The sequence below is a fragment of the Haliotis cracherodii genome, unplaced genomic scaffold, assembly GCF_022045235.1.
Source record: "Haliotis cracherodii isolate W230 unplaced genomic scaffold, xgHalCrac1.p SCAF_10, whole genome shotgun sequence".
In the NCBI taxonomy this organism is placed as follows: Eukaryota; Metazoa; Mollusca; class Gastropoda; order Lepetellida; family Haliotidae; genus Haliotis; species Haliotis cracherodii.
This window is the reverse complement of record NW_027266265.1, coordinates 50,881,664-50,894,269: the sequence shown is the minus strand read 5'-3', so window position 1 is coordinate 50,894,269 and position 12,606 is coordinate 50,881,664. Positions and strand designations below refer to the sequence as shown.

Genomic DNA, 12,606 nt, shown 5'->3' with positions numbered 1-12,606 from the left:
GTTAAATGTATCTTGTAATATGTCATACTGCATGAAAAAGGAGGCTTTTGACTGTATCTTGTAATATGTCATACTGCATGTATAAGGAGGCTGTTGACTGTATCTTGTAATATGTCATACTGCATGTATAAGGAGGCTGTTGACTGTATCTTGTAATATGTCCTGCTACATGTACAAGGAGGCTGTTGACTGTATCTTGTAATATGTCATGCTGCATATATTTGGAGGCTGTTGACTGTATCTTGAAATATGTCATGCTGCGTGTATAAGGAGGCTGTTGACTGGGGTCTTATAATATGTCATGCCGCATGTATTCGGATACTGTTCACTGTATCTTGTAATATGTCATGCTGCATGCACATGACAGGAATAAGAACACATATTGATAACATTTGGTACTTTTAGTTGTCATCAATGTTAAGCATATTTGACAAAATGACAAAGGAAAACAAGTTTAAGATAATTCAATATTTTTTAAATGGTGCCTCAGCCATTAATGAATGGCTGGAATTATAGGAGTAGTGGTTACTACGAAGATACCTGTTGGGAATTGTAATTGAATCTTCTCCCTGGGTTAATAGAGACTCTAAAGTGTAAAACATCTTACACTAGCTGTATCTACAGTTGCTTTGTGCACATGGGTCTCACAGTGTAAACAGGTCATCAAATAACACCCCCAATCCCAGCCCAGGAACAAAACCCCATGCACTATGTGCTGATGCAGCAAATTCCTTATTTCTATAAATTCCACATGCAGGGGATATAATTATAAATATAGGACAAATAGATGATTAGATTTTAACTGAATACTCTATCCCCATGACAGAATTTCAACTCATTATATAACTATTTAAAAAATTACATTCACTTAGTAGCCTTGACAAATTATTTCTGATCATGGACTCATGGATAGAACATGATATTCTCAACTGTGTGAACATGTGGTTCATATTTGCTGAAAACAGTAAAGCATTTGAGTTATTAAATATCAATCATGGCTCAACATTGGTTTCAAATGACAGAAGATTGTTATACAATTTTACCAGTTACCATTTGTGTCACTGGGCATTGTGCCACTGTTGCTACAGGGGGGTGCCCCTGATGTGGTTGCTACAGGAGGGTGGGCACTGTGCCCCATATGTGGTCGCTACAGGAAGGTGGGCACTGTGCCCCTGATGTGGTCGCTACAGGAAGGTGGGCACTGTGCCCCATATGTGGTCGCTACAGGAAGGTGGGCACTGTGCCCCTGATGTGGTCGCTACAGGAAGTCGGGCACTGTGCCCCTGATGTGGTCGCTACAGGAAGGTGGGCATTGTGCCCCATATGTGGTCGCTACAGGAAGGTGGGCACTGTGCCCCTGATGTGGTCGCTACAGGAAGGTGGGCACTGTGCCCCATATGTGGTCGCTACAAGAAGGTGGGCACTGTGCCCCTGATGTGGTTGCTACAAGAAGGTGGGCACTGTGCCCCTGATGTGGTCAATACAGGAAGGTGGGCACTGTGCCCCATATGTGGTCGCTACAGGAAGGTGGGCACTGTGCCCCTGATGTGGTTGCTACAAGAAGGTGGGCACTGTGCCCCTGATGTGGTTGCTACAGGAAGGTGGGCACTGTGCCCTTGATGTGGTGGCTACATGGTGGTGGGCACTGTGCCCAATATGTGGTCACTACAGGAAGGTGGGCACTGTGCCCCATAGGTGGTCGCTACAGGAAGGTGGGCACATCGCCCTTGATGTGGTTGATGGTAAAACAAGCCTTGTAGCGAGTGGGTGATTTAGGTTTACACCACTTCTAACAGTATTTCATTACATAAAGGCATGGAACCTTGATGTGGGAGGAAATCCAACTGTCTGTGAGTGTTACCAATTTGGTGAAACCGACAAGCATGGTGAAGGTGCTAGCAGTTCTAGGATCATAAGGGGTAGCAGTGGGGTAGCCAAGTGATCAAAGCATTTATTCGTGACGCCGAAGGCCTGAGTTCCATTCCCAACATGGGTACAACGTGTGAAGCCAATTTCTGATGTCCCTGTCGTGATATTGCTGGAATATTGCAAAAAGCGGTGTAAAACCATACTCAATCACACACTCACTGGAATCCCCATGGAAGCATGAAAATCAAAGGTGTGGTGAGGTGACATGGGGTTTAACGTCGCGTCCAAGATTATTGCACTTATATAGCGACGTGCATGCACGTGTGTGTGTTTGTGTGGCTGCTTGTACTAGTCCGGACTGATGCCGATTTATAGTGCTAGCTCACTGAGATACCATGCCGCAGTTTAACATGAATACCCCACTCAGACACAGTATACTGACTCCGAGCCGACCAGTCCTTGTTTTAGCCCCTTAATGCCGAGCGCCAGACAGGGTAACAACAAGTACCATCTTTTAACGTCTTTTGGTATGACGCTGCCGGGGATCGAACCGCGGACCTTCCGCTGTCCGGGCGGACGCTCTACCACTAGACCACAGGGGCGGTCTTGAAAATCAAAAATAAGGTGAAAAAATACAGGTGTGTTGTGGAAAAGTCAATATGTGTGTCTATGTGTGTGTCTGTATGTGGGAATTTATGCATGAGTCCTCTTCATAACCTAATCAATGTTAGAAGTTCAGTTTAGTTTTGTGGGTGGGTAGCAGGATTCAAACAATACAGCAGCAAACATAAAGGACCCCTCTTAACTTGTAACGTGTGTTTAAGTGTGTGTTTGTGTGCTGTCTAGCTGAGGACTTAATATGCTTCTCTGAATCTATAAAAAGCATCTTCAGCATTAACCTTGAAAATCCACACTCCTTGGACCCACAGGCTAATTCTTACATACAAAAATATTATTCAACGTACACAAATGGAATATCCATCATTTAACTGTCAGTTGCAGGGGGTTCCCAAAAATGATCTGAGCTATTGAGAATTTACTCACATATCAGGGTCCACACTTACACTGGTTATTGAGTTTTCAATGTTTATTCATTATATTTCTATTGGGTATATTTAAACCAATGAGTAAAGGTTTTACAAATAATTCTGCTTAAAAATGTTGTTTCAGGTGCCTTTACAGCTGCACCTGTTCATCTGCTGCCCCAAGTGTGTCCAATGTCGAAAAGCTCCCAACAGCGATGCACTTATCTACAATGGTCTAAGTTACATATTAATAAAGGAGACTCTTGTACATTATTTACTGCAGTGAGCTCCTGTATGCATGATGCCAGCATTCATCAGTCAATAAAGATCTCAAAAGAAATACAGGAACACAAGGTGAAAGGATACATAAAGGTATATTGGGTAATTACGCACAATGTTGTGATATGTTGGGGTAATTAAAATTGTTCATGTCTATTTGTATGCAAGCAACTCAAAATTAATTGGGAAATGGTGATTTATTTTGCGTATTTTACACTAATATGCAGCTTATCTGGAGGGCTGCAGTTGTTCGTACTTGATAGTGTTTTCATCCCATCTCAAATTATTGTGATGAACAAACTTTACCACTAGAGCTGAGTACCGCCTGTTATCTTGCGATATGATTTTTGTATCACGATATGGACTGAAGATACTACTCGTATCACGATCCACATCAAATAGTAAGAAATGATGAAATCACTGAAATACAGCTCTAAAACCTCTTTCTTCATACTTTTCTTTATTATCTAAAAAAAATGTTAAAGAAAACCACAAGAACAAAACTGTTTTAAATGAACGGATGGTCATTAACTGTAAAAGGTTGTCAGCACGTCCTCAGCTACTAGGTCCTTGTGTTCTGCCATGCTTACAGGTGGCGCTATGCCACTTCTGCCATTATATGGGAGGCAACTCTATTAGTTTCTGTTCTATTTATAGTGTATCGTGATCTCACAAACTGTCGATTCAAGTATCGTGTGTACCTAAGTATCGATGATACCATAGGTATCGGTGAATTGTTACAACCGTGCTACACTCAAGTCATTTTACACACAAGAACAATCAGCAATATAATTTCATCCATATGAACTTTGTGCTTCCTTTAAAATATTCTTTAAAAAAATATATACCAAGTAGCTTTCAATTTGGAGTATCTAAGTGATTTTTACTGTTTTACTGAATTTTTTTAGTTGGAACATGGATGCCTTATTCCCTTGTTTCAGCATTCTCACTACAAAAGACAGATGTACAATGGAGGATGGAGAGGCTACGGCAATATTAACCATAGCTTCTTGTGAAGTGATGACAGCTTCTTTTCACATAAAATGTCAACTCACCGTCTACTCTCTGTTTTTTACTTTCATCCAAAGATTCAGCACTGTAAACAAATATAAATCAAATGTAAATATATGAAGAAAAAGAAATGAAAAGGTGTAAATGTTGAAAGGTCAATAAGACCATTAAAACATGACAGGATGATTGGACTGATGGATAGATGGAAGGGTGGTGTGTGATAGATGGAAAAATTAAAGGATGGGATGAAAGATGGATGCAAATTGGAAAAACTGACGGATGCTGGAAAGATGGATGATAGATGGGTGGATAAATGGAGGATATATGTAAAAAACGATGGATGATGGAAAGATGGATGGTTTGGTATATGGATGATATATGTAAAATATATGATGAGTGAATGGAAAAATGGATGAATGGATGGGTTGAGGAATGGATGGTGATCTAAGAAAAGCGCTACATAACAACCAAGTTTATTGCCTGACATGCCATCAAGCTCCTTCGTACATGAGTTGTTGTTTAATGCTGTGTCAGCTATATCACAGGAAATAAAGTACCAGTGGTTGATATTATGAGCAGCGTAATCCTGTTTGGGTATTAAGGGTGAAACGATACACCGATATTCCGATGCATCGCGATACTTGACCCACGATACGATATACGATACACGTGGGCCCATTTATCGATACGCCACGATACGGAACGCAAATCTCAAGTAAAGCGTTTCCTCGCTATTGTGCCTTTCAATAAACCGCTAACTTGGTTATAGCGCGCGGTAACGCATGGCTCCCCAAAACGTACTAACATTTTTAAAAAGCTCAGGTTTTACACCGACATGTTTTTCCCCATCTCAAAAAACATTATCAGCTGATCCCCGCAAGCACATAACACCGGAAATACCTGTCAGCAAATCCGAACTGAAGTACGCAATTAAATACCATTACTATACTATCTTGTTATTAAAACGTGTTCATTATATATCTGGACTTGTGTTTGTAATATATTTTATTAATTTTATTCAAAATTTCATTTAATATTGTTTTCATTAAGTTATGTGAAATCGTGTGTGAAGAGATACTGCAACCACGGTCAGATTACCGCTTTTGACGTATTGAAACAAACTTTAGTTGCTAGAGAATGGATACATATATTAAAAATGCCATACTTTGACTCCTTAAAAGTCATCTGTGTGGCAATTTGGCGAATATATGTCAACATAACGTTTTCGCAATCGAAATACATGTAGCACGGGAAGTCCCTAGGGTGACTGATCAAATTGTTCCATACGTAAAAATATCCTGCAACAGCAATCACCAGTACCAAAATGCTACACTTGTGGTTCTTATATATAGTAAAAGCTGCAACTAAGGTAAAACGATATTGGAATATATTATTCCTGATAAAATTCTTTGAAGTTGTATCACCCGTGGAGTACATTAATTATTTTCTGGTGTTTGAACTTTGAATTGTTTTTAAGGAAAGTTAGAGAAAGTTCCAACTTCAGTAGTCTTGTTATTATAAAATAATTTTGACTGTTCCAAAATCATGAAAGGTTCAATCTTGAGATGCTTTAAGTCTTGTTTTATTTATCATTGCGTATCGAGATACGTATCGTATGGTGACCAGAATATCGAGATGCGTATCGTATCGTGACCTTCCTGTATCGTTGCAGCCCTATTGGGTATGATGACACACAATCAACCAGTCCCCAAACCGGACACTGATCCAATCATGATGCCTCTTCCAACAAGCAATAGAGTGCTGGGCCTCGTTCCACAAAGGGATCTTAGCGCTAAGTCGATCGTAACTCCCATTCTTTAACACTGACTTACTACAATCGTAGCACTAAGATCTCTTTGTGGAACGGGGCCCTGGGGACCAATTTTAATCAGGAGTCACATTGATGCAAAAACCGACAAGAATCTCTCTACACTGTGATAATAGTGACTGAGAATATCTCAATTATTTGAAAAGTTCATATTGAAAACATACCATTAAACATGTTTTACGAACACACCGTCTATTCATATTTTACATAATACACTTTCTGTTCACTGCAAATCTTCTTGCACAAATCACAGCTAGAATAAAACCAGAGTTTGCATACAACGCCTGTCAAACTGGTACAGTCAAGATTTCAAAGTGGAAACTGTTATTTTATCAACTGATCCATATTTTACTGCATTATCGTAAAACATACATTAAGTTAATACAGAAGTCATTAGAGAAAATAAGCCACTAATCAGTGCAGTCACCTCGAAGTAGGTCTTGCTCCACTTTCTCCACGGGGTAGAATTACAGTTTTTTCAGATATCTGTCATAACTGTTTTTCTTACCACATGTTTCTGATTGTGGGCTTAATGATATCAGTTGATGCTGACGATACTGGGATGCTGCTGCTCTCTGTACACGGACCAGTCAGTACACACAGCTAGGGTGCGTTGCAAGCCAAGAATTGCTTAGAGTAAGCATATTAATCGCTCATCCAGGGGTCTGCAAGGGCTTGAAGCGCTTGCACACTTTTCCAAAATGGCTGCGCAACTACCGCTTGGTTGCCTTGCCCTAATGAAGAACGTAATAGAAGAGGCTCGATGACGAACTGATGAATTTATGACTTTGCAGATGTGGAGGATGATGGGATGTTAGCTGCCCTTGCTCATTTCCCAGTTGATCCAGTCAATTTCTCAAATGTCAAACTCAGACGCCATTTTGGTTTGAGAACAAAGCGACCTCAGTCAGCGATTGGTATGATTGCAAGCGGCTGAAAGTTAGTGCCCCATTGTTAGGCGAATCACTGAACATCGTTTGCAAGTGATTGGCGCACCCCTGACGTCCTTCATCATGTTCATGGGATGGGAGGATTATTTATAGCACTGTAGGCTGGCAGTATTGATCTACTAAATCAGGTCTAATCATTGTTCCACCAGTTCCATATGGTTTACATCTGTGGTAATTGCATATCAGATACAACATGTATAATCAACTTATCCTGTTTTGGGTTTCACAAATTTAATGTGGAATATTTTCAGCTCTCAAAAGAACTTCAAACAGAACTGATAAGCATATGTGCTTTTGCAGAGACTGTAGCTCACATGGAAAGTCAAAAATGTCCACAATGATAGCCACAAAAGTTGCAGACAGCATTGATATTTTCTGTATATATACTGAGGAAATACAAGCACTTAAATCCAATGATCTGAATACAATATGTCATCATCATGATCATAAGGAGAAACATACATATCACAGTTGAGCTGTTGGTTCAGGCATTTTCAGAAGAGAAAAGGATTACAGAATTCATATTCATTTTGAGAGAAACAAGGCCAAAATTATAATTTAAAAAACAACAACCCAAAACAGAACATATGTGTCGAATCCCACAACAAAGTGAACAAATATTTATTTCACTACTTTTTGTACAAAAATGGTTGAATAGTGGCCATAAATAGCTTCATCAACATGGCTGCCATAAGGAAATCGGGATTTGAACCTCTTGAAGAAATTCGGGTGTCATCATTGGTGGGGATAAGCATGAAGTTTCAGTTTGATTGAGTGAAGTGGTTTCTGAGATGATAACATTTACAGTGAGAGGAAATGCAATTTGAAAGAGCATGGCCAAAGTGAAAAGGCCGAATGGAGATCAAAATTAAAAATATGGTGAATTAATGGAACATATGTGTTGAGCCCAACTACACACACACCAAATTTCATTAAATTTTGACCAAGAAAGACTGGAAATCACCATAAGACATTTCCACTTTGGTCGATGAGCGAAGGTCAAATCAAGGGCATAAAAAAAATTAACGAAAAAACGGAACTCATATGTTGAGCCTTAGTACGAACTACACATGTTCCAAATTTAAAAAATGACCAAATAACAGCTCTAGCATGCCATGACAAAAGCTCACTTCAGTCAGGTGAGCTACTAAATGAATGATTCCCTGATTCTTACACATTTGCAAGTTGTAATTTAATTTCAGGGAGCTCATCACTCTTGTAGGTGTGCAGAAACTTGTTCTCTAGCCAAAGGACAAATACATGCCAATTGCCAAACGCAGTAATGTTTAGTGACTAGTCTATCTTAATTTGTGAAAGCTCTGATCCTGGTTACAACAGCTTCCTGTACACATTGTGTGTGAATGTGGGTAAAAATTCTCGACAGCGTGCTGTTCTGCAAAACATTCTAAAATTAACACGATGCACTGCTCTACTTGTATGACATTATGTGTTTGGCAAGATTCATTGCCTTGCAGAACAGTATTTGACATAACATCATTACAGTGGCAATGACTTTCCTTGACATTTAAGTGCTGATATATTTGGGCCAAATTAAACGACTCGCAACAGCGTTCAGATGTACGCACTGCGGTACTTAGGTACTGTATGAAACTTGTGTGTCCCACTGTAGCATGGGATAGTGAGCTGTTGGTTCCATTCAGAATGGGTCGGTGAGTGAGTGAGTGAGTGTGTGGGTGTGTGTGTGAGTGGAGACAAGCGCTGCTTTGGCAGCATTCAGATGTATGCACTGCGTTACTGATGTACTGTATGAAACTTGTGAGTCCCACTGTAGCATGGGATAGTGAGCTGTTGGTTCCATTCAGAGTGAGTGAGTGAGTGAGTGAGTGAGTGAGTGGGTGGGTGGGTGAGTGAGTGAGTGAGTGAGTGAGTGAGTGAGTGAGTGAGTGAGTGAGTGATTGAATGGGTGTGTGTGTGTGAGTGGAGACAAGAGTTGCTTTGGCAGCATTCAGATGTATGCACTGCGTTACTGATGTACTGTATGAAACTTGTGAGTCCCACTGTAGCATGGGATAGTGAGCTGTTGGTTCCATTCAGAGTGAGTGAGTGAGTGAGTGAGTGAGTGAGTGAGTGGGTGGGTGGGTGGGTGGGTGAGTGAGTGAGTGAGTGAGTGAGTGGGTGGGTGGGTGGAGTGAGTGAGTGAGTGAGTGAGTGAGTGAGTGAGTGAGTGGAGACAAGCACTGCTTTGAACAATATTTTAGTTCAACTCAAGTAAACTATTATTACCCCGGACCAGGAACAGTGTAGGAGGAAGGCTTTTAGTGATGCAGGTAGTTACCACTGTGGTGAAACTCAGGGCAAATCTGGCATTCTAAACCATAATCATATGTTTCTTAGGGAAACATTGCACAGTAAATGACAGCTACTCAAGATGACTGGTCACCCTTTCCAAGGCTCTGTATAAAAATATTAGCACTAACAGTGTTTTATTCCTTATCCATTGATTGGCCTGGGAATGGACAAGCCCCCAAAGCACATATTTGAGACCCCTGAGATGTCAAAGAAACACCTACAAGATCTGAGTACATCAAATGTGAAGTAACACCTTTGTTAATTATGCATTGTTTGAAAGAAGGGAAATAGAATGTAATGATTGGTATCATGTGATACTTAATTTCTGGAAGCTTTTCAATGTTGCTTCATAACAACCTTTGGTTCCATATGGGTTGGAAATTGAGTCAATATCTCTGTGTATACCAGTATACCACAATTTCAAATACTAATAAATATTTGTCAAAATATCTGTATACTGTGTTTCCAAATCATGCATGTTTCAAAGTTTACATAAGTTTTGTTTGTTTGTTGTTAAAGGGCGCACCCAGCAATATTCCAGGTGCATGACGGCTGTCTGTTAAAAAAATTAAGTCTGGACCAGACAATCCAGTGATTGACGTCATGATCATCGATCCACGCAATTGGGATCGATGACATTCATCAATCAAGTCAGCGAAAGTGACCACCCGATCCCATTAGTCGCCCCTTATGACAAGCAAAGTCGCCTTTTATGGCAAGCATGGGTCGCTTTACATAAGTGACAATTCAAAGAGAAATCATGAAATTCAGAAATTAGCAACCGAATCCTGTGATCAGAAAAGTGAAACTACTGCGACCAGCTTCCTGTATATAATATGTTCTTACACATGTTTTGCGACTATAGCAACACCCAACAAAATGGCGGACGACTACGAAGTCGTAAAAAATGTGAGGTGAAAGTCTGATGTATGGGACTATTTCAAGCCATCAAGGTTCTTGTTATTAGGTTCATAACAAAACAGAGATGACAGAATGCATGCAGTGTATTGTGGTAGGTATGGCAATATATGAATGATTATGACAATAAATTGCAATACTGAATTAAAGGCCAGTACCAATCACTACCTATCAACAGTACTTTTCAGAGATCACACATAATTAATATGCGTTGACATATTGATTACACTGTGATTTTGAAAGAAACTAAAAACCATAAAAATCTACATATACAACACATGAGCCACTTATGAGATTAACTATAGTAATATGAAAGAATCAGATGATCCTTAACTTCTTTTGAGTAGTATATATAAGTAAGGCCAGTGTTCATCCCCGAGGTTTGAGTAAATGTGCCAGTTTATGCTCTCCATATCTTGCTTGCTCACTGGTGATGTGTGCTAGATGAGGGCACAGATAAACGTGTGTAATGTTAAAACAATTTGGGCATCATAGCTAGCAGCGATGTCAAAGATCTGTGTCATAGCTCTCATTTCCCAAAGGTTCACAATCAAACTGAATTTTGCTTACTGGCAGTGCGGTTTAAATGGAAAGGAAACGTTTTCTTATCAATTTATGAGTGAAGCACCTGTTCACATATTCGCTGATAGATCCATTCCCATTGCAAGAGCATAAACACATCTGGTGCATCAGTTTCAATCACGTCCCATCTCTTTTTTGCACTGTTTGGCATTACCCATAGAGACATCCCAAAGAAACTCAAACCTGTTGGTGATTAAGCAACACTATTTCACAATTTTCAATACATATCGCATGAGCCTCATTATAAACTCTTGGTATTCATTAAAGATTTTTAAATCCATAAATATCTGGTAATCCAGATGGAATCCAATGAACATGAGGAATAAGATTGAAAATAATCCTACTGTTTCAGTTCAGCATATGCAAGTGATTATCTGCTCCCAGCTATGTGAGGGCATTGGTGTCAAATAACAGGCAATGAACAAACAGTCTGAAAATATAATCCCAGTGTTCAAGATCAAGGGGAGCCCTGGTATCCTTGAGCTTGTACTATGGTATTTAAGTCTTAGGACCCCCAATATTGTTAACTCTTTACATTTATATAGGGTAGTGCCAAGGACTACATGCTTTATGTTGAACATTTCCGACAGTGCATTTTGCCTACCTTTTCTTATTTGTCGAGTGCCTACTTTATCTTCTGTGCCTACTATACCTTCTTTAGCTACAGTGCACTTTACCTTCTTGCTGACAGTGCACTTCGCCTCCATTGGACTTGTCTAATGCCTACCTTGCCTGCTTTGCCTACAGTGCACTTGCTGACTTCGCCAACAGCACCTACTCTGCCTTCTGTCTGGAGTGCATACTTTGCCTTTTCTGTCTGCAGTGCCTACTTTGCCATCACTGTCTGGAGTGCATACTTTGCCTCCCTGTCTGCAGTGCCTACTTTGCCTTCTCTGTCTACAGTACCTACTTTGCCTTCTGTCCACTGAGCACTTTGCCTTCTCTGTCTTCAGTGCCTACTTTGCCTTCTCTCTCTACAGTGCCTACTTTGCCTTCTCTGTCTGCAGTGCCTACTTTGCCTTCTCTGTCTACAGTGCCTACTTTGCCTTCTCTGTCTGCAGTGCCTACTTTGCCTTCTCTGTCTACAGTGCCTACTTTGCCTTATCTGTCAACAGTACCTACTTTGCCATCTCTGTCTACAGTGCCTACTTTGCCTTCTCTGTCTGCAGTGCCTACTTTGCCTTCTCTGTCTACAGTGCCTACTTTGCCTTCTCTGTCTACAGTGCCTACTTTGCCTTCTCTGTCTACAGTGCCTACTTTGCCTTCTCTGTCAACAGTACCTACTTTGCCATCTCTGTCTACAGTGCCTACTTTGCCTTCTTTGTCTGCAGTGCCTACTTTGCCTTCTCTGTCTACAGAGCACTTTGCCTTCTCTGTCTACAGGACCTACTTTGCCTTCTCTGTCTACAGTGCCTACTTTGCCTTATCTATCTACTGAGCACTTTGCCTTCTCTGTCTGCAGTGCCTACTTTGCCTTCTCTGTCTACAGTGCCTACTTTGCCTTCTCTGTCTGCAGTGCCTACTTTGCCTTCTCTGTCTACAGTGCCTACTTTGCCTTCTCTGTCTACAGAGCACTTTGCCTTCTCTGTCTACAGGACCTACTTTGCCTTCTCTTTCTACAGAGCACTTTGCCTTCTCTGTCTACAGGACCTACTTTGCCTTCCCTGTCTACAATGCCTACTTTGCCATCTCTGTCTACAGTGCATTCTTTGCCTTCTCTGTCTACAGTACCTACTTTGCCATCTCTGTCTACAGAGCACTTTGCCTTCTCTGTCTACACAGCACTTTGCCTTCTCTGTCTACAGTACCTACATTGTCTTCTGTCTACAGTACC

The 12,606-nt window shown here is 40.6% G+C and overlaps 1 protein-coding gene across 1 annotated transcript in view; it reads right to left on the bottom strand.

Annotated features, from left to right (window-relative positions):
- LOC139452113 (PSME3-interacting protein-like) overlaps positions 1-12,606 on the bottom strand; it is a 30,852-nt gene that overhangs the window by 6,082 nt on the left and 12,164 nt on the right. Inside the window, exon 6 of the mRNA XM_071233440.1 lies at positions 4,229-4,269. Coding sequence (XP_071089541.1) covers positions 4,229-4,269 — 41 coding nt within the window. The remainder of the gene's footprint in view (positions 1-4,228; positions 4,270-12,606) is intronic.